At 51.4% G+C, this 27,502-nt stretch overlaps 1 protein-coding gene across 3 annotated transcripts in view; it reads right to left on the bottom strand.

The window, feature by feature from the left end:
- Positions 1–9,038: 9,038 nt before the first annotated feature.
- chd7 (chromodomain helicase DNA binding protein 7) overlaps positions 9,039–27,502 on the bottom strand; it is a 70,859-nt gene continuing 52,395 nt past the window's right edge. For all 3 annotated transcript variants that reach the window (XM_086172657.1, XM_086172655.1, XM_086172656.1), the window contains exons 24-41: positions 25,747–25,946; positions 25,444–25,603; positions 23,996–24,085; positions 20,911–21,014; positions 19,069–19,198; positions 18,386–18,501; positions 16,414–16,843; positions 16,117–16,325; positions 15,104–16,036; positions 14,811–14,977; positions 14,427–14,687; positions 14,148–14,318; positions 13,817–14,062; positions 13,540–13,746; positions 13,303–13,443; positions 12,570–12,674; positions 12,302–12,482; positions 9,039–12,190 (exon numbers count right to left, since the gene is read on the bottom strand). In XM_086172657.1, coding sequence (XP_086028783.1) covers positions 11,184–12,190; positions 12,302–12,482; positions 12,570–12,674; positions 13,303–13,443; positions 13,540–13,746; positions 13,817–14,062; positions 14,148–14,318; positions 14,427–14,687; positions 14,811–14,977; positions 15,104–16,036; positions 16,117–16,325; positions 16,414–16,843; positions 18,386–18,501; positions 19,069–19,198; positions 20,911–21,014; positions 23,996–24,085; positions 25,444–25,603; positions 25,747–25,946 — 4,858 coding nt within the window. In that variant the 3' untranslated portion in view covers positions 9,039–11,183. The remainder of the gene's footprint in view (positions 12,191–12,301; positions 12,483–12,569; positions 12,675–13,302; positions 13,444–13,539; positions 13,747–13,816; positions 14,063–14,147; positions 14,319–14,426; positions 14,688–14,810; positions 14,978–15,103; positions 16,037–16,116; positions 16,326–16,413; positions 16,844–18,385; positions 18,502–19,068; positions 19,199–20,910; positions 21,015–23,995; positions 24,086–25,443; positions 25,604–25,746; positions 25,947–27,502) is intronic.

Below are 27,502 nucleotides of genomic sequence, written 5' to 3'. Positions count from 1 at the left end.
GGGGAGAAAAATGGGTAAAGACTTCCTGGAAAAGCTGTGGTATTTGTGAGGAATTTCATTCCAAAAAAAAAAAAAGAAAAATATTATTTTAGCGTTCTTATAATCACCTTAAAATAAAAATGTAACTTTGTAAGAAAAAACTTTCCACGAAAATCAACGACAAAGCACCAGTCAGCTTCATATAATCGATGTGAAAAATAGGTTTATTATATAGAAAAATTGAAAGACCTTAGGAGGTCTTCAAGGTGCTGTTTGAAAATACTTCAAAAACTTTAAGACAAATAAGTTAATAAACCGCCCAGCTGTTCTTCCTGTTTTTGTTTTAAAAACAAACAAAAAAATAAGCTAAAAAACTGCCAAGAAACCTGCTGAAACAGGTGACGTTACAAGGTGATTAAGGATGTTTGTACAATTAGCTGGTCCTTTTCGGGAAGACAATTAATCCTAAAAATTCAACTAAATAAATAAAACGACTTAAAAGCTCACTGCAAAGGACCTTGAACCGGAGAACCGATCTCAAACGGTAACAAGAGCTCTACGCGTAAATCAATAGATGAGATGGACGTCGCGGAGGAACGCGAGCGGGACTCGAGCGTCGCCCCCTACTGGCCGCGTGAAGCCGCTTCCTTCCCACGCAGGTTTAACACGGTTTGTGCTGCAGGTGGCGTCACACACGTGCAACATATTTTATTAATAAGATTATCTCCACCCTCAGCTGTCCGTCCATCCATCCATCTGGCCGCTCATCTATCCATCACCCCTCCCTCCGTCGGCCAATCAATACCCGATGTCAGGATGAGGTAAGTGATGAGTTCAGAGTCATAAAGCCATATGATAGGCTGACACGGTGCCATCAGCCGACGCGGCTGGAAATGGATGGAGCCCAGAAATCCTGGGTCGTATTTCATCGTCCCCACACCACACACACACACACACACACACACACACACACACATATACACACGCCGGCCCAGGGAGGATCTCGTATCTCCTGCCATAGAAATGGATTTTTCCCCTGCAGACCACACAGGGCGGATTCATATCTCTATTGATTTAGATCAGGAGATGAACTGAGTGGGACGAAATGAGATCAGCCTCGAAAATAAATTAGAAATTAATCAAATTAATCTATTCAAGATACAGTTATAGAAACTGTTACATACAGAACATATTCATCTGTGACAGGACGGCATCACGGCGACAGCGTGGGGTTTAAATCTCACAATGAATCACCAGATAAAACTCCGGAGGGGTGAAATGCGCCGTGAGTCACCTCGGCGAGATGAAGGTCATCGGGACCAGAAGCCGACGCTTCCAGGAAATCGCGGTTTCTGCTTGACGGTTTCCGCTGCCGATTCCGTCTGCATTACTGGAAGCGCTCAGTTCAGGAAGAATCAGGACAGAAAAGTCATGAACCGGATTCAATTAGAGAGAAAAAACAAAGAGCAGAGGCTCGTGGAGGAAAGACAAAGCCTGACCTCCAGCGTGGAGCCGCGTCCGTCCACCTGCTACTCCACACTCTAAAACACCGTTTTAACAGGACAAAATCAAAACAAATTAGACCCAAGCAGATGAAATTGGTTGTGGGTTATCTTTTAGCCATTTGCCGGAAAATGTTTTTCGGCTCTTGTCTTTTCAAATTTCCATTGATTTCATGCAAATGTTCGGGCAACATTTCAAGGAATTCTATGTAAATTGTCCCTTTTTCATTTCAATTGTCCAGGATCATCATCATTTCTTTTATTCTTGTTGTTATGGTTACATCTTGCTTGAAGCCAGCTAGCCTTCCCTGAGGTCGCGTTCTAAAAGCGACCGGCGGTAAATTTCCTCTTGACATTTGCCTGGCGATAAACTGTTATATCCATTAATTTCCCGGTCATAAACACAGCAAAGCTTGATCTGTCTCTCACTCTCTCTCTCACACACACACACACACACACACACACACACACACACACACACACACACACACACACACACACTAGTCAGAAATGGCGGGAAAGGAAGCTAATTCTTCACCACAAAATAATCATCATCAGGCACCTGAACATCTGGTATTAAAACAATAGCAAAGGAAATATTGAACACACAATCCCACTCCAACACACACACACACACACACACAAACACACACACACCTTCCATAAACAGGCGTCTGAACAGTATCTTGCACAAATAATTTACAAACTTCCTGTTTTGTTTTTTTTTTGACCAGGTCAAACTAGATTGGATAAATGCAACTCTGGCAGTAAAAATAGTTTCTAGGTTTTGAGAAAAACAGCAAACAATTATATAATATTGGGTGTATAATGGTTATATAATGTAGATAAATATATATCAACAAAAAACCCTTGATATAGAGATTTGGCATTCGTGGATTCAACAAAGGTGCCTGTCAAAACAGTCAGACGTGAGAAGATGGGTCCAGGTCTCTGCGCTTTTTAATATTTCAAGTGACGCACTTTCAATTCGCAATCTCCGTTTGAATGAGAAGCACATATGTTTAATGCAAATACAAAGCGACAAACTTGTGCAGACTATAAAAGCAGTTGTAAACACAAAGTGGTGTTACTCATATCATGTATGTTTCAAGTATGAATCGCGTGGAATTCTGAAAATGGTATAAATCATTCACAAGTGTTGATTTTACACCCGAGGCAGATCTGGAGCTTATTACAGTCAGTTTAGATATCATTTAACAGCATGTCCTTCCACTGCGAGGGAGTTAAGTATCGAGATCATGTATTGTGAATACACAGACCGTGGAATTAGAAGCTGCAAAGGAAACATTAACATCTGGGCTTTTTTCAAATTTGATTTCTACCATGCGGTTTAACCATCTCTGACCACAAATACAGGATATATTCAAGGTGTAAACCAAAACAAATATCAATATGAAGGACTATGTACCACATGTGGCAAAATATGAGGAGGTGGGAAGTAAAAAGAGAAATTTGGCAGTGTGTTGTTTTGCTATGGACAGACACACTTAAAAAAATAAAACTTAAATAAAAGCATTTCAACAGCCATAAATAATGAGAAACATTTATGACTATTGCCAGATTTTTATGGCAATGACCAGGCAAGGTGCTAGCATACTAACATTACCTTGAACGGCTAACATTAGCTTGAGCCGCTAACATTAGCTTGAACGGCTAACATTAGCTTGAGCCGCTAATATTAGCTTGAACCGCTAACATTAGCTAGAACTGCTAACATTAGCTTGAGCCGCTAACATTAGCTTGAGTTAAAAACATTAGCTTGAGAGACAAATATTAGCTTAAGACGGCCAGCGTCAACATACCAGCTTCCCGTTTTCAAATCAAACCTGTCATAATACCGACAGACGGCTATATTGAGACATTTATTATATGATATTTTACAAAATATGCGATTTTTTACCGTCATTCGCTCTCTCAGTCCTGTAGCTGTTTTGCACCGGCAAACAGGAAGTAGCGCACGGCGTACTCAGGTAAATAAATTGATCTGGTTCGCCAGCGCCCCCTAGTGGCCAACTGTGAGACTTACAGCGACCTTTAGTGGAAAATGAATTCTGAATGCATTTATCATCTGGCTCCATTGGTACATATACAAAAACATCATCCCTAATGCATAACAAATGATATGACTTTTATTTTAATCAGAAGTCCTTATTATTGACCATCCCTCGCTTGAAATTTTGGTATTTTGCATCCTTTCAGAAGGGCAAGATGTTCCGGGACCGATGCAGAGAGGAAGGTCGGCGGCGCTTCTCGCGATACCAAACATCAAACTTGTCCACGCTCTGCGGGAGTGGCCTCCTCCTCTGTCATAGTTACACGACACCCGGTGTTCCATTCAACGCGATTTCTGTTTTAGTGTCAGCATGAGGCGGAGAAGATAAATGGATGCATTTAACGTTGTGACTGGAGGAGCCTTTCAGTACTTGAGATTATATGAGGAGAAAGCAGACTCTCATCATCCTGATCCCTTCCAGTGCAATTAACCGCTCTAAAAGCGGAGTTTGCTTTCTGTCATTTACTTAAAACAAAAAAACAAAAACAAGAAAGGAGCATCGAGGATCACGAAAAAAAGACTTTATTTATAATTTGAAACTTTCATTGTGGACAAAAAAACGTACATCCTCTTCTCGGCCGGAGAAGGAAGTGAGGTTGGATGAATACCATTATGGCGTGTGTGTGTGTGTGTGTGTGTGTGTGTGCGCGCATGTGTGTGTGTGTGTGTGTGCGTGTCGGACTATTGGCGATTGATGCATTGATTCAATGTCACGTTTCTTCCATTTGTCTCCCTTGGAAACAGAGAGATAGTTACAACCCCAGAGCAAACAGGAGGACATCTGGACCTGCTTCTCTCTTCTCCACCCCCCTTTTCCTCCTCTCTCCTTTCCCTCCTCGATTCTCCTCCCTTTTCATCACGTCCCCCCTCCCTCTCTGTCACTCTCTGGGGGCTATCAATCACGGCTGCGGTGACGGCAGCCGGCCTGTAGGTGGTCATGCCGACGGCAGATGGCTCTTTATCGCCGGAGCCCCGGCCCTCTCCATGACAACCACCCTGAGCAGGAAGTGACACGTCCAGCAGAGTGGAGAGGGATTCATCTGGACAGAACACACACACACACACACACACCGAGTACCATCATGGGGACCCATTACTTACACTCTTTTCCGATTCTAGCCGTCAGACGCGTCCCGAAAACAGCCGTCCACCACGTCGGGGTCCCTGGAAGCGGCGTCGGGCGCCACAGGTGGGCGCTTGCCCTCTCCGACCTCGCCGGCGAGGTTAAACAAACGCCAAATCGTGTCCGTCTGCCGATCGAAGCCTTTTTTTTTTTTTCCTCAACGCGATTTCCTGCTCTGATTTTATCAGCGTCCCGATCAAACCGGCGCCCGATTCGTGCAAAACAACAATAAAGAGACCCCACGCCCTTTCCTTGTTTTCCTTTTTGGTTTCTCGACCCGCTCTTGCAACGCACCGAAGAAGAACACCTTCTCGCTGTTCTTTGAAGGTCAAGTTCTTTTAGTGTTGGAGCGGAAACCTGATCCGAGCCTCTGAGCGCCGCGGTAATTCGATCGTCGCTAACCGGCGGCGTTTCCAAGGAGGCGACGCCGACGGGAAACCCGACACGGACACCTGAAAACAAAACAAAAAAATAAGAGAAAAAACACTCCTGCAGGAGGTTCCTTCTGTTTGTTTTGTTTTTCTCTAGATGCCCTCTAACCCAGTCACACACACACACACACACACACACACACACTGCTGCTAGCATCTGGCTGAATAAAATGAAAAAGTGTTTTAATATTGCATGTTTTGTCATTCCAGGGACCCATGTGTGTGTGTGTGTGTGTTTCACACCTTGCAGTTCCAAAGCACTTTACACCGTTCACACACTCACACACCCCGATGGCGGCAGAGCTATCATGCGAGGCGCTAACCAGGCCATCTGAGGTTTAGCGCCTTGCTCACGGTCGCAGGAGGAGCCGGGAATCGAACCGGCGACCTTCTGACCGGTGAGAGCTTCTCAGAAGGTTCCAGAGTAGAAGTTTGAACATCTCAGACGTCCTTTCTGGAGATGCGGATCGTCGCGTCTCTTTGCCAGGCAGGAAGTCGTGTTGACCCGGGTTGGAAACCGAACTCCTGCCCGGAAGTCGAGAGACGGCGTTCCATCCGGGGAAGACGCGGAGACGTCTCGCCGATAAGGATCTTCTGCTCAGCACGTCTTTGCTGCCGCCCGTCGGGGTCGTGACCCCGCCCCCCCGCCGCCACGCTCAAGTCCTCGCCGCCGCATCAAATGTCACATGACTTCCTATCGGCAGGAAACTTTGATGTCGGCGTCCAAATATTTTTGGATTGTGTTTTCTGACCTTCAGAAAACGAGTAGATCAGATAGAAAGGTTTCCTGGAAGGAGACGCTCGGCTGGAAGGCAGCTCAGTGTGTGTGTGTGTGTGTGTGTGTGTGTGTGTGTGTGTGGCGGCTGGTGGATTTCACGTCCCACTTCTTCCTGCATGGTGATTAGGCCAGACGTCTGTCACACACACACACACACACACACACACGCACTCTTGCTATATCTCAGCATTGTCTGTCAGTGCACGCACACACACACACACACACACAAATCAACTGAAAGCTTCATTCTGTGTGTGTGTGTGTGTGTGTGTGTGTGGTCTTGGACACTCAGGTGTGTTTGCGTCCAGATGTTGGTCCTGCCTCCGGACGTGGACGCTGGACATGTCCCCTTCCTTTCCAGGCAATGTGTGGAGAGTGTGTGTGTGCCTGTGTGTGTGTGTGTGTGTGTTATCAGACGTCAACAAAGACATTTTGTTCCCGTGTCCGTCGTCATCATCATCATCTTCATCATCTTCACTCTCCCCCTCAAACGTCCTGCCTTCATCGCAGTGACAGACTCCGGACTCCGGGCCCGACGGGGTTTGTTTGAAAGGGACGGCAGAATTTTACCTTTAAATTCTTAAACACGTTTTTATTTTTATCTGTATTTTTTATTTTTTATTTTTTTATTTTGACTTTTTCTTTCTTTCCGGGTGATTTTTTAAACCGAGGCGGCACGGCGCTGCCCAGGGAGAAGATCCCCGGTTGGTTCCTCACAGGAACCGTTCTTTTCCATTCGGAGTCTCCATGTTCTCCCCCGTGTCTGGATGGGGTTCTTCTGGGTTCTTCTGGGTTCCTCGGGGTTCCTCCGACTACAAACACAAGCTGGAAATTGTCCAGACGAGTGAATGAGTGGGTGAACGGTCGCACGTGGAGAAGCCGAGGAAAAGGATAAAACACAGGAAATGAACGACGATAACAAATAACGTGTTAAAGAAAGACGATGGGTGAGAAACCTTTATCCTTCATCAGGATGGAGGTTTTTTTATTTTTTATTTTCTCCAATTCTGCGGTTTCCTCCAGTCCAAACACAACTGTTTTTTTTTTGAAAATGCGGAATGAAAAAAAAAAAAAAAAAAAAAACAGCAGCGCGTAGCAAAAAAAAACAAAAAAAAAAACAAAACAAACAAACACCTTTTCAACGTGTCTTTGAACACAACACGCGCTGCGCCCGTGCACGGCTACGTTTGTGTTACAAGAAGTGAACAGTCAGGAGCTCGCACCTCCTCGCCAACACACACACACACACACACACACACACACACACACTGGAGTGTGGTCTGGCTGTCAGGTTGTGTTTTGTCAGCAGCTCCAGTGGGAGAGAGGCCATTTCTGACGGCTGGTTAGAGTGCTACACACACACACACACACACACACACACACACTTTCCTTTTTCCGCTGCCTCACCTCCAGCTGACCTGCAACTCACAGTGTTTTCCTTTTTAACGCCGCCATGTTTCACAACCTCGCCGGCAGGACGGTTCCGGCCGGACCCGAGGCCTCGCCGTTACGCCTCCTCCCGGGAGGTGAGACGGCGAGGGCATTAACTCCTCGCCTCCCGGTGCCGGACGGGTTTTACCGGATGGGTTTCACCCCAACAAGCGGGACTGCAGGGGGAAAAAAAAAAAAAAAAAAAAAAAAAAAAAATGCAGATATGGCAGAAAAAAAAAGTGAATTTCCGCAAAGTAGAGACGTTGATGGTATTTCCAGATATACACTGCTCAAAAAAAATAAAGGGAACACTTACAAAACACATCCTAGATCTAAATGAATGAAATATTCTTATGAAATACTTTGCTCTTTACACAGTTGAATGTGCTGACAACAAAATCACACCAAAATGATCAATGGAAATCAATTGTATCAACCCATGGAGGTCTGGATTAGGAATCACACTCCAAATTAAAGTGTAAAAACAAACTCCAGGCTGATCCAACTTTGATGTAATGTCCTTAAAACAAGTCCAAATGAATCTGTGTTGCTTCCTGAGTGGACACTATGATTTCACACAAGTGGGATTGACTTGGAGTTACATTGTGTTGTTCAAGTGTTCCCTTTATTTTTTTGAGCAGTATATTAACCCTCAACCCTTTATCAATCTCCTCTACTGGTGTTGTTTTTGTTTAGAAACATTTTTTTGAGACCCGTCTCTTCGGTTTCTTCCTCTTCTTGTCGCTTGCAGACTTCATCGTCCGGGCGAGGTCGTCGTCAAGGCAACGATCCGAATGTTGGTCTATTAAGGCATCGAGTCATGGCGGAGAAGCCGTCTCCTCCACGAAGAGTTTAATTTTTCTATTTTTTTTCCTTCTCAGGATAAAATATTGCTATATCATGGAAAAAAAAATCAAATATTGCAAAAAAAAAAAAAAAGGTAAAAAATGCAAAATTGCAGGAACCGAATTCCAAAATAAAATTCTGCTCAGTAGCGACGGTTGGATGTGTTGGAATAAAATCAGTCCAACTTAAAGTACCGTCTGTTTGCGATTTTGCGATAAACCCCCTCAGGGTGCTGTTGCCACGGCGATGGACTGTGACCCGTTCCCGGCGCTCCAGAACACGTCGCTTTTTCCGCGGCTGACTTTTGACCCCGCCGGGATACAATCGTCCATTCCGCGAGGCGTCGGCGTGAGTGGCAGTTACTCGTCTCCGTGGAAACCGTCCGACTCGCCGGAGAACCAGGAGGAAGCTGGAATTTACGCCGACCTTTGACCCCCTTCCCCCTGGAGTCCGTGTGTACTCGGCGTTTTCAACAAACCAGGTTTTTTAAGTCGTGAAAAATTCAGGAGACGTTTTTTTTTTTATACGAACCTTTTAGGCCGCACGTCTTCTGAGGTTCTGTCCTGAGCTGGAGACCACAGGTGAACAGCAGCACCTGGAAGTCTGAGGAAACGTTGACGGTCGAGAAGTTCCTCCACCGCATTTTGAGGAGGATAAAGATCTGCCTCGGGTGGAAAAGACCGGAAGCAGAGCTGGAGATGATGATGAGGAGTTTCTTATGGATGGAGAAGATCAGGAAGGAGTCCGTCAGAGGGACGGGGCATGTTGAGATGTTTGAGGTCAGAGGCTACAGAGAAGAACGTGAGATGTGTGGAGATCCGAGCAAGCAAAAAAAAAACAAAACAAAAAAAAAAAAACAAGCGTCAGGCGGAGCTTTGGTTTCCTAGGCGAATATCATGATTCACTTTTATTAAAAGCATCATAGCTACAATTCATCATACATGATGTCTCAAAAAACAAAAACAAAAAAAAATAAAATAAAAAATAAAAATAAAAACAAAAAAGACACACACCCGAAAAAAAAGAAAAGAAGAAAAAAAAAAAACATTTACATGGTATGTCTGTAAACTTCAAGGCTAGATAAGAATTTTGAGGTAATGCTCTTCAGCTTGCTGGCTAAAAGTAACAAAAAGTCCATTTTTTTTATTTTTATTTTATTTTTTTTAACTTTTTTCTCTTTTTTCTTCAAGAAAAGTAGCTAAGTAATAAAGGTACCTGATTATTTTTACTCTTTAACACCAGTGCATCAACAGGAACAGAGTGAGACAAAATTGATTGCAGTACTTATTTGTCATCATTTACAGTTTTTAGGGTTTTTTTTTTTTTTTTGTTTTTCTTTTTCTTTTCTATTCATACGACACTTGTGGTTATTCAGAGTCCGTGTGTGTGTGTGTGTGTGTGTGTGTTGGGAGAGTTATGTCAGAACATTCAAAAGCTGCCTTGGTTATTGCTGTCTCAGCATTTGGAGAGGAGACCTGGGACTGGTTGTGTGTCCCCGTGGGGGGGTGGAAGGAGGGATGGATGGAGGGATGGAAGGAAGGAGGGATGGAGGGATGGAGGGATGGGTGAAAGAAGGGTGTAGGGATGGAGGTGGGGGGTCTCTCTGCGTCTGCTGGGCTGCTGTGATCGTGAATGTTGAGACCTGGCCTTCGTTTTCCACCTTCAAACATGTTGGAACTCATGTGTGTCTGTATTTGTGTGTGTGTGTGTGTGTGTGTGTTGGCCAGGCCCGGCGGTCAGTGTGTGTGACTAGAGGAACAGTCTTTGAGAAAAAGGGTCGGGGAGGGAGCGGCGTGTGGTCAGATGCTACTGGTGTGTGTGTGTGTGTGTCGCAGGAAAAAGCGGTAAAAAACCTGAAGACGCCGCTCCGAATCCGTTCACAGAGGGAAAAAATAAAAACAAAAACTCCTCGCGACCGGCGTGGACACTTTTTTTTTTTTTTTTTTTTTACTGGCATGAAGCGGGCCAATCAGAACAAGGGGGAGGGGCCTGATTGGCGGCGGACCCAGCCCGACCGCCACTTCCCGCGATAGAAAGATTAAAAACATAAAAAGAAAAAAAAAAAAAAAAAAAAAAGAAAAAGCGGCCGTCGGCGGGCGAGGAGACGGGACAGTGTGGGACTGGGTTCAACAGTATCGACCGGTGTGTGTGTGTGTGTGTGTGTGTGTGTGTGTGTGTGTGTGTGTGAGAGAGAGAGACACACACTTCAAGGAAACACAGCTTTGGGGGAGGAGGAGTCCTGGAGAGGGCATTAGTGTGTGTATGTGTGTGTGTGTGTGTGTCAGTGTGAGACTGTTTCTTCCTTTCGTTCAGCCGGTGTGTGTTCCCGGTCTGATATGTGAGAACTTAGAACCTCCTCAGAACCTCCGTGTTCCTCCTGCAGCAGCTTCTTTGTCAGACAGACAGCCGGGGTCGGGGGGGGGGGGAGGGTTTTTTTTTTTTTTCCTTTTTTTGTTTTTTAATTTGAGAGAAAAAAAAACAAAAGAAATAAAAAAAAAAACAAAAAAAAAAAAAAAACGAGATGCTATTCCCCCCCCCTAAAAAAAAAAAAAAAAAAAAGCTAACAGCAAGCAGTCCAGACGAAGAGGAAGGAAGCACAAAAAATGAAAAAAAAAAAAAAAAAAAAAGCAGCAATAATAATATTAATAACAATAATAACAATAGTACTACTGGAACTGTGTGTCCTGGTGGAGCTGCAGTGTGAGTGACAGCCGGGGGGGGGGGCTCCCTGACGATGCTACTGATCAGAGAGTTAACCTCACACACACACACACACACACACACACACACGCACACACACGCACACACACACACACACACACACACACACACACGTGCGCACACACACACACACCTGGTTCCGTTGTGACGCAGAGGAAATGCACCTGGGCAGACGTAAAACAAAAACAAAAAGAAAGGGTGAAATAAAAAGAGGGTGTCGGCTGGCGGGCGGCGGTGGCGTGTAAACGGGTCGGTGGAGGTCGTGCGGGACGAGGACGTCCCGGTCGGTCGCCGCCGTTCAGTCTCGAGCCGGAGAGGCGGCGGCGTCCTCGGGCGACGGGCCGTCGGCCTCGGCCCGGTCCGGCGCTCCCGTCTCCTTCTCCTCCGCCAAGTCACTCTCGGCGCCGCCCCGCGCCTCGTCTTCGTCCTCTTCGTCCTCCTCGGCGGCGGCGGCGGCGGCGATGACGTCGGCGCCCGGCGGCGGACGCTTCCCGTCGTCGTCCCTCGGGGGGTTGGTCGCCACGGCGCCGGCCCCCAGCGCCCCGGCCATGGCGCTCTGGAGCTCGGCCAGCGTGGAGGTGGCGGGGAAGCCGGGCAGGCTGAGGCCGGCGAGGCCCGGAGGCAGGAACATGGAGGGGTAGAGGAGGCCGGGCGCCATGGTGGACAGGAGGAACGGGTTGAACGCCAGCGAGTTGGCCGACATGCCGGCGGCGGCCAGCAGCGCCGCCGCGTCGCCGTTAATCGACGTCTCCGCCGGCGAATCCGAGGCGGGGATCTGAGCGGCGCCGTCGCCGGGCTTCTCCGCGTCGTCCCCGGCTCCCTCGCCGTCCTTCTCCGCCTTCCTCTTCTTCCTCGGACCTTCGCCGCCGTCCGTCTCGTCCTCCTCGCCGCCGTCGTCGTCGTCCTCGCCGCCCCGCTCCTCGTCCGATCGCTTTCTCTTGGCGGGCGCCGTTTCCTCCGCCTCGGCGCCGTCGGCCTCGGCGGTGCCGTTGGTGTTCCCGGAGGCCGCGGCGACCGCCGAGTTGGACGCGCCGGCCGCCGCCGCCGTCGCCAGATTCCCGCCGAACAGCCCGCCCAGGCTGAACATGTTGGGGAGGGCGGCGGCCATGTTGGGCAGACCTCCCATGCCGGGCAGCATGAGGGGCAGCATGGAGGCGGCGGCGGCGCTGGCGGCGGCCTGCTTGGGGTCGGCGGGCGGAGGGAACGCCATCAGACCGGCGGCCAGCTGGAGAGACTGGAGGCTCTGGAGGGACGACAGGTCCATCCCACCAAACAGACTGTTGAGCAGCAGAGGGTTGATGCCTCCTGCAGACACACACACACACACACACACACACACACACACACACATGGATTAATCCACGATCAAATAAACACCCTCACCCACCCCAGCGGGGTGTGTGTGTGTGTGTGTACCTGCAGACGAGGCGGCGGTGGCTAGCGTTGCCTGGGCAGCTTGTGCGGCGGCGGCGGCCTGTGCAGCGGCGGCCGCCTTGGCGATCTCGGATTTGGGCCGGCGTCCGCGGCGCCGTGTGCCCTCCTCCCTGACGACGGGGCCGGTGAGCAGGCGGTCAAACATGGCCTCCGGGAGGAAACCCTGCGCAGGAGGAGGAAGAGAAGGATCCGGTGTCCGTCAGGCGCCCGGTGAAGATCCGCCATCTTGAGAGGAGCCGCGGTTACTTACCGACTGCTTGACGATCTCCGTCCAGTCTGGGGCGATGGAGAACTCGGGGTTCTCCAGCAGCCATCTTGGGAGCTCCTTCATTGGTGGAGCCATGGCTCCGCCCATCTAGAACACAGGAAGGTGACATCAGTTCCTGTTGATCCTAGCTAGCTCCCTGCAGTGGTTTTGTGCTAACTAACTCTCAGCAGCAGTTGATTCAAGCTAGCTCCCGGAAGCGGTTGATGCTAGCTAGCTCCCAGGAGCGGTTGATGCTAGCTAGCTCCCAGCAGCGGTTGATGCTAGCTAGCTCCCAGCAGCGGTTGATGCTAGCTAGCTCCCAGGAGCGATTGATGTTAGCTAGCTCCCAGCAGCTGTTGATGCTAGCTAGCTCCAGGAGCAATTGATGCTGGCTATCTCCAGCAGCGGTCGATGCTAGCTTGCTCCCAGCAACGGTTGATGCTAGCTGGCTCCCTGCAGCGGTCGATGCGGGCTAGCTCCCTGCAGCGATCGATGCCGGCTAGCGCCCTGCAGCGATCGATGCTAGCTAGCTCCCAGGAGCAGTTGATACTAGCTAGCTCCCAGCAGAGGTTGATGCTAGCTAGCTCCCAGGAGTGATTGATGCTTGCTAGCTCCTAGCAGCGGTTGATGCTAGCTAGCTCCAGTAGCAATTGATGCTAGCTAGCTCCAGGAGCGATTGATGTTAGCTAGCTCCCAGCAGCGGTCGATGCTAGCTAGCTCTGAGCAGCGGTCGTACCTTGCGTCCGTTGCGTCTGTTGACCACGGGGACCCTCTCGTCTCCCGTCAGGGTGTTGATATCTATCTTGTTGGGGTTCCGACAGCGGTGGCGTTTCTGCTTGGGCTTGGAGAAGTGGGACAGCAGCAGGTCCTCGTTCTTCTGCGGCGTCGGGAGGAGAAGAAGAAGAAGATGGTGAGATGAGCGAGCGTGCGGGCGTGCGGGCCGAACCCGCGGCCGCCGGCGTCGCGAACGTACTGGTGTGAATCCGGCCATGTCCATGTTGTAGGTCGGGTGCTGCCGCAGCCACTCGCCCAGCTCCTTGTTGGAAACGGCCGCCGCCTCCTCGTCCTCCGGGCCGCCCGACGCCAGGGAGCGAGCGCTGGGGCTCTGCTCCGACACCCCCATCGTCCTGAGGGCGCGACCGTCCTCCGCGGCGGACACCTTGGCGCCGTCGCCGTCGTCCTGCCGGAGAAACAGCTTCATTTAGCTTCCGAAAGGCACCCGCACGCACGCGAACACACACTTTTCGTACCCCTCCCGCTCTCTTGTTGCCCATAAACAGCAGCTCCAAGCCCTCCACATTTTTCCTGCGTCCGCGCCTCCTCCTGATGATGGGCAGGTCGGCCTCCAGCGAGCCGTTGGCCCGGTGTCCCGCCGCCGGAGCCTGCTGCTGCTGCAGGAGCTCCATCTGGGCCTTCAGGGAGGAGCTGCTCACCAGGCCGCCGGCGAACCCGGCCAGCGAGGGCGAGGCCTTGTGGTGGTGGTGCTGCTGGATGCCCTGGACACACACACACACACACACCGTCAATCCCGGAGGTCTGCAGCGGGTGTGTAGACCCGCAAGGTTCCTCCAGAAGGCCCACCTTGGTGAGGTCTATGGCCTGGCTCTGGGTCTCCAGGGAGGCGTGGCTCTCCCGCAGCTGAGCCACCATCTCCATCAGGTTGCGCCTCTTGGCCGCCCGTTCCGCTTCGATCTCGATCTTCCTCCTCCTCCTCCTCCTCTGCCGCGGCACCGTCAAGCCCAGGGCGTCCTCCTGGAACACACACACACACACACAGTTTGAATGACAGCCTCCCAGAGGACCAAGCGTGTGTGTGTGTGTGTGTGTGTGTGTGTGTGTGTGTGTGTGTGGGACACTCACGTGAACTTGCGGCGATAGAGTTTTGTCCTCGCTCCCGCTGTAAACCGCGTGGATGCCGCTCATGGTCAGCTCGGCTAAGCTCCGCCTCTGCAGTGGGCTCTCCGTCCCCGCGCCGGCGACCCCGGACGCCGTGGCGGCAGCGGCGGCGTGCGAGGGCAGCAGGCCGCCGGGGAAGTCGAAGAGGTGGCGCCTGTTGACGGGCCACTTCCCCTTCAGCACGGCCTCGCAGATGTTGTCCATCCGGTTGATCATCACTCGGTCCTGAAGAGAAGACAGAGGAGGCCATCAACCGGAGAACCTTCATGCTAATGAGAGGAAACCTCTGTGTGTGTGTGTGTGTGTGTGTGTGTGTGTGTGTGTGTGTGTGTGTGTGTGGATACTGACCTTGGGCCAGAAGGAGAAGCCGAAGGTCCTGTCCTGGAGCGCCTGCAGCGCCGATGTTTCCGGAAGGTCGTCCGGGCAGAAGCCGTCCCTGGTCTCGTCTCTGGCCGACGTGCTCAGGGAGGCGATGCTCTCCTCGTCGAAGTTCTTCTGCTCGGAGGCGGCGCTCGCTGCGAGCGAGGAGGGAGGAAGAGGAGGAGACGCGCTCACGTTTCGCCTCTTCATTAAATTATTCCCGAGTCGCCGTGAGAAGGAAGCAGGAATCGTCCCGTCGGCTGACGGCGACCTCTTCTTACCTTCCGCCTGCGAGGATTTCTCCGATTTGTCGTCTTCGTCCATCCTCTCCTCCTCCTCCTCCTCCGGGCTCTTCTCCGTGTCCGGGGACTTCGGGGACTCGCAGTTCTCCACCTCCTCGCCGGTCTTGGCGCGAGCGGGTTCCGTCTCCTCGGCGGCGGCGGCGGCGGCGGCGGCCTCCTGCTCCGCCGGAGCGTGGACGGGAGTCTCGCCGCTCTTCTCCTCCTCTTCCTCGTCCTTGTCTTCCTGCTCGGGCCTCTTGGGGCTGGCTTCCTCCGCCACGCTCTCCTTCTTCTCCTCCACCTCTTCTTCCACTCTGGTCTGAACCTCCTCATCCTCCCGCTTCACCTCCTTCCCCGGCGAAGGAGCGGCGTCTTCCTTCCCTTCTCCCGCCGCTCCCTCGTCCTCCTTCCCCCGGCCGGGCGATCCGTCCTCGATACACACCACGTCGTCGGCGTCTCCGTCCTCGACCTCCGTCTTGACCTCCGCCTTCGCTTCCCGCGGCTCCGCCTCCTCCTCCTTCCCCGCGCCCACGGCGAGCTTAGCGGCGGCGGCGGCGCCAGCCAGCTCGGCCGGGGTGAGCAGGGCGGCTTTGGCGCCGTCGCCCTGCGGCCCCGAGGCGGCGCCCGGCCCGCGCTGGCCGGTGAAGCGCTGGTGGGCCTCCAGGAAGGCCAGGGCGGGGTCGTTCAGGATGTGGTAGTCCGTGCGGCTCACGCCGTGCTTGGACGCCCCCAGCAGGAGGTCCCGGTCGTGGCGGCCGCACTCCCACCACTCGGGCAGGTCGGGGGACGGCTGGCAGAGCTTGAGGCGCTCGGCGAGCAGCGGGTGGGGCAGCACCTGCTCGCGGATGCGGCGCAGCAGCTCGATGCGGTAAAGCGTGCGCGAGGCGCGCTCCTCCGTGATCGGGTCGATGATCAGCGTCGGGTCCGGGAGTTCTGGAAGAGTCGGAGAAGGTGGTTTTTTGGCGCGGCGGCGACGAGGCGGACGTGGCGTGGAGAGTGTGTGTGTGTGTTACCTGTGTCACCTTTGACCTGCATGCGGCAGACACGTTTGCACATGGCGATGAAGGAGTAGTAGTACTTCTCCAGGCTCTCGTCCGTCTTCTTGTCCAGCCGGGCGAAGGCCCTGAACTGGCTCCAGTCGAACTTCTGGTGCTGCGTGTCGAAGACCACGCCGAAGGTCGACACCACGCGGTAGAAGTCGGCCTCCTCGCGGCGCGTCCACCTAACACACACACACACACACAAAGATGAGTCTCGTACTGAAGGTCCCACGCCATTGGTGGACCTCTGTGGAAGGGCGGGTCAGTTACCGCTGTCTCCTCTCCTTGTAGTACAGGGCGCCGTCGGCCATCAGGGGGCTGGCGCTCATCACCGGCGAGTCCTCTGGCATGAACTGCCCACCTTTGGCGAAGTACGCGCTTCCTTTGGCGAGGTAGGGGCTTCCTTCCGCCATGAACACCCCCGCCGGGTCTTGGATGTAGGCCGCCGCCCCTCCCCCCGCCTCGGTAACCATGGAGATGGAGGGCAGGAAGTCCCTGCGTCGCCGCCTGCGCCCGTCCGGCCTGCTGAGGGCCTCCTGGCGGAGCTGCTCCCGCCGGTTGGAGCGCTGGTACGCCGTGATGAGCCGGCGCAGGCGGGCCGTGAGCGCCGAGGCCGCCGGCCAATAGAGGCGCTCGTTGGAACCGGCGGCGGCGGCGGCGCCCGCTGACGGGGCGCTTTGATCATGTTCGGCTGATTTGGCTTCCAAAGACGAGGGAAAGCGGGGAGAAAAAAAAAAAAAAAAAAAGGAGAAGGGCCGTCATTTGATTAGCGATGAAAGCGGACGGGACTTGAAACCCGCCGATTATTACAGAGCGATTCGTTCGATCGGTTCGATCGTCGGTCGTTTTCTCGACCCGGGCGAGAACACGCCGACACGCCGACACGCCGACACGCCGGACCGGACGCGCTTTTACGAGCGCCGGTTCCGTCTGGAACATACGGGCCGGAGGTGGGGGGGTTTCGGGAACGGCCGCTTGGAAATGGCTCATAAAAAATAAAGAAAAATGAATGATTCATGATCTATATCCTGCACTCAGGGTCGGGCCGGGGGGGCGGGGGGTTGGAGGCTATCCCGGCCGTGATTGGACGAGAGGCGGGGCGCGCGCCGTCCGCGCGACGCCGTCCTCCATCACGGCAGATAAAGCTTCGTTCACGCCTCACATGGAGACGTGCAAGCATTTAGAACTTGGAGACGGCGCTGGAGAAACTGGCGTCCATCACGGAGACCCTGACCACGCCTTCCACCTCACTGAAGATACAGGAGATCTTTCCTACCTTCTGACATAAACCTGCACGATAACGCCTTCTAATCGGTTACTGGCCACTTTGCACTTTTTTTTATTCTTGTAAGAATAAGAACAAACTTGTGCCAGAGTTTCAAGTAAAAACATAACAATAATAAATAATAGGAAATACAAATAAAACCATAAAGTGTCAAAGTCAAGGCTATAAAGTGTTTTAAGGTCTTAAAAAGTACAAAGATCTTGTATTTATATATTGGTATATTGGGAAGAGATTTTTTTTTTTTTTTTTTTTTTTCAAGATTAAATGTTATACTTTTACACTTCAGAGTTTATTAATTTTATCGATTTTTTCAAGTATTTTTCGCTTGCCTTGTAGGATCATGACAGTACATCTCATCGTCAAGGGTTCACGCTGTCATTCTGAGCGTTGCAGGGTCTCAAATGAACCTTCTGCATGTTTTTTTGGACACTGGTAGATCACGAGGCCTCCACAGAAAACAACCAGGGATCTTCTGGCGATTTCACCCACTTTTTTTCGAATCTGCTGTTCCACAGAAATTCATAAATTCCGACTTTGCGCCGCTGAGTTCGGCTCTTTGCTCGTCATGACCTTTTCCAGCCGTTGTCGGACAATACGGCGGTTTGTCCCCGAGACTCCGCCCTCGGCTTCCGTGTCCGGACATGTTGGCGTGGTGGCGGGGCAGAACGTCTGTCTCCCGCCTCTGGGATGACGCACGGGTGAAAAGAGGAGCGGAGGGAGGAGTCCGGCGCCGCCAAACAAACCCGAGCCGTGACTGAAAAGGCTGTGACCTATTTTCCGTGGCGTTTCCACGTTTTGAATATTTGATAAAGGTGAGGAGGGAGAGGAGGAGGACCCTTCTTCTCCTTCTTCATTCCCGGTCGGCCGGTTCAGCGGTTAAAAAAAAACAAAAAAAAAAAAAAAACAGACACGGCGGCCGAGACGAGGCCTCGGGGTTTTTTTTTTTAAAGGTTTTACCGTCGGCTTCGGCGTCGGCGCCGTCGTCTTTGTCGTCCAGGGGAGAGTTGGTGAAGTCGTCCAGGTCGTCTTTGAAAGGCATCCGGAGGGGTTTGTACTCGGGGTCTTCGTCTTCCCTGCGGAAGGAGCCAGATTTAATCGATTTATTTTTATTTCAACTTCGCAGAGTTCTTTCCAGACGCGGTGACAGGAGCAAAAGAAGGGGCGGCGGCGGGGGGGGGATAAAAAAAAAAAAAAAAAAAAAAAAAAAGAAGTAAAAATGCATGAGGCCTGGAGAGCCTGCAGGCTCGGAGGATGAAAGCGGCGAGGGGGGGGTTTCTGAGGGATGGCGTCAAAGAATCTTCAATCGCGACTTAAAAATCGGCACGTCAGGGCAAGACGCGCCGCCGAACAACACGGGAAACACGGCGCTCCGCCCGCCGCTCCTCACACCTTTCACACAAACTGGATAATTCATGGCACCTCCTTTAAAGCTAAATCATTCATCCTTCATACTTTAAAAAAAAAAAAAAAAGAAAAAAAAAAGGAGAAGCGGCAGACAGTCGGGGAGCGCCGCGCGCCGTAAGTGCGACTAAAGAACGGCGAGGGCGCTTCGGAAACAGGACGAACGGAAAATGGGTGTGTGTTTGTGGGGAGAACGGTGGCAAAGAGGCTGCTTTACGCTCGGCGGCGCCCGCTCTTACCCCTCCACGCCATCTGCCATCATGTCGGAGCCCCTCTGCTCGGCGGCGATGGCCTTGGCGTCCGGCATGCCCACCCGCTCCAAGAAGCACAGGGTGGGGTCGGCACGCATGGAGTTGTACTTCTCATAACCTGCAAGACAAGGCGGAGGGTTTAGTGATGCCGGGTGTCGACCGGTGACATCCTAGCTGTCGCATTTCATCGACACGCACGCCTATTGCTGAATAATATACTCTTTCAGCTTGCAAACACACACACTCGCATGGGCGCGCACACACATATACACACACACACACACACACACCATCCGTATTAAATGAAGGAATAGACAAAAACAGCAGCAGAAGGGCAGACCCCAGGAGCCAGCTGCTGACAAGACAGCCTGTGTGTGTGTGTGTGTGTGTGTTTCACACGCACTCACAACCCCGCTGTGTGTGTGGGTGTGTGTGTGTGTGTGTGTTTATCTGAGTGAGCCTGCAGGTGCTCATTTGTGTCAGAGAGAGAAAGAAAGAAGAGTATGAGAGGATGAAGAAGGGGAAAAAAACTGTGTGTGTGTGTCATGTCTGCAAAAGTCAGTGTGTGTGTGTGTGTGTGTGTGTGTGTGTCCGTTAGGGGCAGTCAGGCAGAACAGATTAGACGTGCAGATCATACTGAGACACGTCAGGAAGGAGAGAAGGGGGGAAAGAGGGGGATCAGAAGGAAGGAGGTGCAGGTGAGGAGGCGAGGCTGCCATGACATAACCTCATCCTAGCTTCCTTCCTTCCTTCCTTCCTTCCTTCCTTCCTTCCTTCCTTCCTTCCTTCCTTCCTTCCTTCCTTCCTTCCTCTCCATCACATTTCAATTAGCAATGACGTGACTCATTGTTCCTGACCGACAGACACGCACACACACACACACACACACACACGAGAAGAGTGATGGCCTGTAAAGGCCCTGATGATTAACGTTTGGCTGTGGGCTCAGGGTATGTGTGTGTGTGAGAGAGAGAGAGAGACACACACACACACACACACACACACACACACACAGAGTGAGAGAGATGCATTGTGTGCATGTGTGTGTCTACATACAAAGCTGACTGTGTGTACTTGTGTGTGTGTGTGTGTGTGTGTGTGTGTGTGTGTGTTACCCCCCCCAACCCGAAGGGCCTCCCTTGTGAATAGGGATTATGATTAACTATGGGTGAGCCCTTTTGTATTCCACTGTTTCTGTGTGTACGTTCAAGTACGTGTGTGTGTGTGTGTGTGTGTGTGTGTGTGTGTGTGTGTCCTAATTGAATCATACAGGGTGGCTATGATGGAAAAATTATGACAATTATGCCAAATTATAATGAATGAGGGTCTCCATCCTCAACACATCCAGCCTCCCCGCCTTGATGGGGGGGGGGGGGTCACTGGGACACCAGCCGTTCCAGCAGGTAAAGAGTTAACACACACACACGGGGTGTGTGTGTGTGTGTGTGTGTGTGTTTTCTTTTACTTTCAGCCCAGTTTCTGTTTAGAGCCCGCTCCCATCCATTAACACCTGTAATGCACAGCGGAAGACACCTCAGCGGCGAGGAGCGGCGGCCGTCAGTCACACACACACACACACACACACACACACACACACACCCCCCCCCCGACAGCACAGCATGGGCTGACAGCTGCGTGCCTCCGTTGCCATGGCAACACCAAATCAACCAGTGGCGGCACAAGCGGGCGGGATCGTGCGCGAGCGCGATAACAGACGAGGTCGGCCGGCGCTGCGGGGCGGCCGTGCGTCTGGAGGGCGTTATCTGCTCGCGCTCATCACTTGGTATTTGACCCCCGTGCACGTGGTGGCGGCGGCGGCGGATTCCTCACCGTGTTTGAAAACGCCGACGAGGAGGGACTTGTCGGCCTCGCTGTCCCACCAGTCAGCCGGGACCTCGGCGTGGAAGGGGTGGGGGATCCAGATGTCCAGCTCGCTGCGGAGGCAGAACGCGGGAGATGGCGGTGAACTTTAGAAACCACAGCGGGGGGGCGCTCTGCTGCCGAGAGGCGTCACGCAGGGACAGATTGCACACACACACACACACACACTCACACACACACTTGGGTCTTACCTTAAGAATGACAAGTGAACTGATCATGAATCGAATTGTTCAGATTATTTACTGGTAAAAACACGCTCTTCCTTTCAGGCGACGGTTTAAAAATGACCAAGAAGGAAACAGAATTGTTTAATGCGTTGATCCCTCGCTAGAACGCCGTTTACTTTTCACGGTTTCGCGACTTCACGGATTTGCATCGTGCGTTGTGTTCCGCATTCTGATTGGCTAAAAAGTCACTCCGCTTCTTCTCTACCTGTGCGTCAATAACGTCGCAGTCTAATATGTACACGTACGTAAAACAGCTTGCCGAATTTACATGACGTACGTGCAAATTCTCTTGCAATTTCCGAGTTTCTCTAAAACCCGTAATGTTGACAAAACCCTCAGGAGCGACAGGAAGATGCAGATAAAGTTAAACTTCTGGACATGCTAAGGGAAGCTAAAAGCTATGCGGCTGTAGGTCGGCATTATGGAATGAATGAATCTCCCGTTTGTCAGAAAAAAAACATAAGGACGACATCAGCGATTATTAATAGAGTATTTAATTGTGTAATAATTGTAAAAAAAAAAAAAATAAAGGTTTCTACTTCACGGATTTTGCCTATCATCACGGGTTCTTTTTGGAACGTAACCCCCGCGGAAAAACAACCGTATTCCATTTTCTCCATGGTTTTAAAAGGCGGCGTGTTCATTCTACCATTTCAACCCCACACGCCGCTTTCTCCGACTTCCCGGTTGTTTTCTTGACGCGCGCTCATCGATTTGGGCGCCCGGACGCCGCCGCGTCCTTGGCCGCGGACGCTGATCAAAAATAAGCGGTGGCAATAATTAGTCACGGTGACATTTGGTTCCCAGCTGTGGCCTTAAGAGCCGAGGGACGCTGACAGCGACGGCGGCCGCCCATCACCCGACGGCCTCGTTTGTTCACTAATTGTACGAAGGTGCAACAGTGACACTGACAGTAGCTTGGCAACAGCGCACGTAACCCCCGACACGTGCGCAGACGCACGCGTGGATTTGTCTGCAGAAATCCACGTGTTTAATTTCCAGCTCAAAAACAGGGTTTCTCCCGTCAGCCAATCATCTGCCTCCGTCTAACCTTCTCCTCACATCTGGTTCTCCTGCCTTCTACCCAGATCTTCACTCTCGCCCTCGTCGAACACGTGCCTCGAAAACGGCTAAACTCAAAAAAGTAAAAGGTTTAAGAAGGGAAACGATCCCGGAGAGAAAGAGGAAAAAAAAAAAGGGATCGTTTTAAAAAATTAGTGAGAGGCAAAAATATCCTCCGGAAAATTCAGCCGTTGGTGACGCGAGCAACAACTCCAACCTCCCGGAGCGTGGACTTCCTGGTCAATAAAAAAAAAAGAAAAAAACACACACACACACACACACACACAAGAGGGACGGTCCTCCTGCAGGACAGATTGCGTTTTGTGGCGCGAGCAGGAAATATATATAAAAAAAAAATAAAAACATCCTCCATTATGGTGAGAGGGAGTACAATACACAATGGATGCAGGGAGACAGAGGGTGACAGGAGAAGAGAGGAACCCGGGGAAACAGTCCCTTATCTCTGCAAACAGCAGCATGCCCAGTCTTGGCAAAACACACACACACACACACACACATGCACGCACACACACACACGCCAAGACTGACGTGCTAAATCCCCCTGGCATATGCTGGCACGATGGCATCCCGTATGCTCAGGTCTGGCACGTGCTCCCTTGCTCTCAAACACACACACACACACACACACACACACACACACACACTCGGGTCTGTCACAGTAGCCATCGAGTGTGCACGAGAGGGGGGTGAACATGAAGTGCACGTGCTCCACATTATAAATGCAGTCACATCTGGGTGAAAGGGTGATAAGAGGGAGATGATAAGAAACAAAAGTGCACGGCAGAGATGGAGAGAAGAAGAAGAGGAGGAGGAGGAGGAGGAGGAGGAGATGGACAGATGGTGAGAAAAGTGTAGTGTGACGACAGAAGATGGAGGAGCTGAGGCGAAGGCGGCGGTCAAGGTGAGGAATGTCGCTCAAACCGCCTCGTGGACGGGGGGAGGGAGGGAGGGAGGGAGGGAGGGAGGGAACGCCGGCGGATGACAAGCGCTAAGCAGGAGCGCGTCGGAAACGCTTAAATGGGTCAAAAAAAAAACGGCAACGGGAATCTAATTTGCCCCCGATAATCTAGCGGAGGGGTGGGGGAAGCGTCGGCGTTGCATCCGTCAGAGCCGGAGCAGACCCTGCCAAAGAGGCCATTAGGAGGGACCAAAATACACCCGCGTAATAATTCATGATGCCGTCATAAATATCCATTTCGCGGCTCGCTTTCATGATGCAGCCAAAGCGCGGAGGGGTCCTTTCAGGAAAGCGTTTAAAAAAAAAAAAAAAAAATTTTTTTTATTTATTTGGAGGGTTGGGGGTCAGAGCTCTCAGCTCACCGCGAGAAAAAGATTTTTTTCTTTCATTATTGCGAAAAGAAAAAGGCCCGGCAGCGACAGGAGAGAGACTTTGTCGGTTTATAAAAAGTGTTAAAATACGGAGCCAAAAAGGAGAATAGGATGTGTCGCTAACGTGAATCAGATGTTTCAAAACAAAGGAGCGTCGGCGTCCTCGGCAACCGCCGCCGGCTCTTCAGAGGTCAATCATTTTGTTCTGGCGGGAAGACGTTTAAGTGGCTTTCTAGAAAATTACCGCGCGAGTCAGCGGTTTTCCAGGATTCTCCTTCCAGGAACGCGGCCGGGCGAACAAGAAAAACTCTTTTTTTTTTCCCTTTTCTTTTAAAAAAAAAAAAAAAAAGAACGTCTCGCTGCGAGGACACGAAAAGGGGAAGTCTTCTACTGACCTGGAGTCGGCTCCTTCCAGGATGCGCTCGGCCTGGTCGCCGACGACCTCCTGCCTCAGGTAGTACAGCATCCGCACCCGCAGCAGCACCCTGGCGGACACACGGCGGGGTTATTTAGTCGCTTAAACGTCAACATAATCAGATGCGAAGCAGAAGGATTCTGCAGGCGTGGCTGTTTACTATGACAGATGTTCATTTCTTGAACAACTTCTTTAAAAAAAAAAAAAAAAAAACGTTTAAATGGGATATTGTTGTATGTGGAAATAAACAACGTCCTTTGGCGGAGAAATAAATGCAGGGACAGATGTTTTCGCCCCCCCGAACCCCCTCCTTCCCCGGAGAAATGAATCAGTCCAGTCATGCCGAAGGGTCAGACTTGATCTTGTGACACTGGAATCGCTGCGATCCAGACAGATCGGCCTGACTGTAAACATTTGTCCCCAGATTGGTCACCAGGATTTAATGCCAATAACGTTGTTAGGAGCGGAGGTCGAGTGTGTGTGTGTGTGTGTGTGTGTGTGTGTAGTGAGTGGGAGGGGCGGAGAGGAGAGGAAGAATTGGGTGGACAGAGGGCTAGGCTGGAAAAAGGAGGGAACAAAAAGTTTGGAGACCGAAGAGAAGGGGGGTATAAAGGAAGTCATTTGCAAATCATTCTGCAGAGTGTGTGAGTGTGTGTGTGTGTGTGTGCATGCATCAATGGCATCACAAGTAAGCAGTGTGTGTGTGTGTGTGTGTGTGTGTTTGTTGGCAGGCTCTCTGTGCTCATCCATCAATGTGCCAGGCCTGATTAGCCACACAACGCTGTGCTCCAGCCTAGCAGATGGCACCACATAATCACCCCCAAGTGTGTGTGTGTGTGTATATGTGTGTGTGTGTGTGTGTGCATGTGTGTGTGATTGTATGTGTCTTTCACCCACTTCCAACAGGTCTGCCTGCCTAGCACCTGGCCTGGCGAACAGCCAGACACACACACACGCACACACACACACACACTTCGCCCCTCAAGAAGGGGAAAAAAATAAAATCTTGGAATTGAATCTGAGGGGGAGGCAAGGAAGCATTTCGGTGACAATAGGAGAGATGACCATGCAGGGAAGGTGTGTGTGTGTGTGTGTGTGTGTGAGGGGGGGGGGGGGGGGATTGTGGAGCTAAGATTGTGAATCTAAGTGAAATGCTAATTTAAACGTCTCCTCACATAGGTGTGCTTCCAAACCCCAGCAGATGAGTGACCCCCCCTTCATGTGTCTCCCGGTGTGTGTGTGTGTGTGTGTGTGTGTGAAGGTGGGGGCTATTTAAGTATAGCAAAGTTCCATTGTGAGTCTGAGTGGCGTCAAAATGCTAATATCAAACGTCTCCTCACATAGGTGTGTTTTCAAACCCCAGCAGATGAGTGACCCCCCCCATGCGTCTCCTGGTGTGTGTGTGTGTGTGTGTGTGAGAGAACCTACTTGTTACAGTGGTGTTTCAGGTGTCTCTTGTAGCTATCCTCTTGCAGGAGGTGGTCAGGATTACAGCTGGCCAGCCAATCAGCCCTGGGAGTCTGCGGAGGGGGGGCGGGGGATTTCCCCTTCTTGCCCTTCCTGCCTCGAGGCACCGGGGTAGAAAGACCTGCCGAGAGAAGAGGGGGGGCATTAGCGGAGTAACGTAGCAACACGGGACGCCGCTAATATTTTCACCTGACGCCGAGTCGGGTTTGTTTTGGGGGGGGAAACGAATGTTCACACGGCGTATTTGAAGGAGGACGGAGGTACCGGAGTGGTTGGTCAGCGTCTTGGTCGTGCCGTCCTCGCTCGGGGTGATCAGGTCCCAGATGAAGCTCTTGATGTTCTCGTCGCCGCGGTAATGCAACAGGCAGTAGGCCAGCAGGGCCCTGCAGATGGTCTCCACGTCGACCTCCTTCAGGGGACGCTTGAAGCGTCCGTGAGTCAGGATGTCGGTCCACCGACCCCAACTGGGATACAAATTTGAAAAGAGATAATAAATAAAGAGTAACTTCAATTACCAGCCCTAATAAAATCAAGGAGGATACATCTCCCAGGAAAGCGCAGCTCCTAAATGACCAATTACTCATATCGGGGACAAAACCATTTTTTTTTTTTTTTTTTATAAAAATAACCACCCTCCGACAAGAAAACTCAAAATTGCCAGTTATTAAGGGGGGAAAATTACTTGAAAATTAACAGGAAATTACCTACAAGTGACCAGGAAATTACGAAAAATGAGGAATAATGCACCCAACAACTCAGCGCGCCCATAGATTTAAGGAAAAGGAAGGAGGTCAAAGCAATGTGATTAAACTTCTAATGAGAGGAACAAACTACTTGCGCGCCTCGCGTTCCGTTCCTGACGAGATGTGGTTTTACGTCCCGATTCGGATCAATTCATTCATTTGACAGACCGTGTAGCCTGGGTGGCTGCAGCCAATCACAGCAGAGATGGGTGAGAGGCAGGGTTCACCCTCGACCAATCACAGGACCAAATACTGAGGGGCAAGTCAGGGTCTCCTGGGAGCCTTTTTGGACGGTGGGAGGAACGCTAACCGCTACGCCGCGCATGTTTAGCTATTTCTAAATCAACAAGTGGCGGCGCAATCTTGTCGTGTTTTCCGGAAAAAATTCAGAGAGCTCGCGGAAACAAACATCATGGGCTACCTGGACCCTGATCTTATAGGTTTGAAAAAGCAAACACTCTTAGGCAAACACACACACACACACACACATACATTTCACCAGTTTGTTGACTTCACTGCTTCTGGCAGCCCAGCTAGTGCCATCCAAACTGTGTGTGTGTGTGTGTGTGTGTGTGTGTGTGTGTGCATTTTCATGGATCACGGCCACCTCCGGAGACCTGAGCCGCCCTAAAGGCTGATGTGGCGGACACTTTCCCCCTCTCAGACTGTCTTGTTCCAGGACTAAAAATCTCTCCGCCGCCGCCGCCGCTTCCCCAATGTCCACTGAACCATGTGATCCGGCCTCACTCTGGATGATTTTTCAGAAAAGGGGGGAAAATGGTGGACAAGCGGCGAGGAGGAGGAGGAGGAGGAGGAGGGGAACGACTGAGATGGATGATGGGAAAAGACAACAGAGCGGCGAGCGGAGTGGACGAGGCCGGTCAGACAGTGTGTTTTTGTGTCCTACAGCCTCGGGCCACAAGACTAGACTGTAACAATAACAACGCTGACATCTCACTAGCACCACTGTTCTTCCTCGGCGCACGCTGTCACGCCAAGTCAGCCGTGAAAATGGACGGGCTCGCTCCATAATCACTATCTGCAGGAAGTGTGTCAATTTGCCTGCGTCTGCGATACACCGCCGTCCTATCTGGGACTTCCAACGTGCCGGGGTGTTGTTGCGCGACCGCACGAATCGGGGGGAAATTGACGGACGTTTTTATTTTTTATATTTTTTTTTTCCACCCTCATTTTTTTTTTTAACGCTCTTTCTATTCATTTAAACTGCTGTTGTTTATGAAACAAAAAAAGATGAGGATATACCGCCGTTGTTATCT

The sequence above is a fragment of the Fistularia commersonii genome, chromosome 25 (genome assembly GCF_037954325.1).
Source record: "Fistularia commersonii isolate RoL2024-O1a breed Wild chromosome 25, RoL_Fcom_v1.0, whole genome shotgun sequence".
In the NCBI taxonomy this organism is placed as follows: domain Eukaryota; kingdom Metazoa; phylum Chordata; class Actinopteri; order Syngnathiformes; family Fistulariidae; genus Fistularia; species Fistularia commersonii.
The sequence above is the reverse complement of the archived record's forward strand: the minus strand, read 5'-3'. Positions and strand labels throughout refer to the sequence as shown.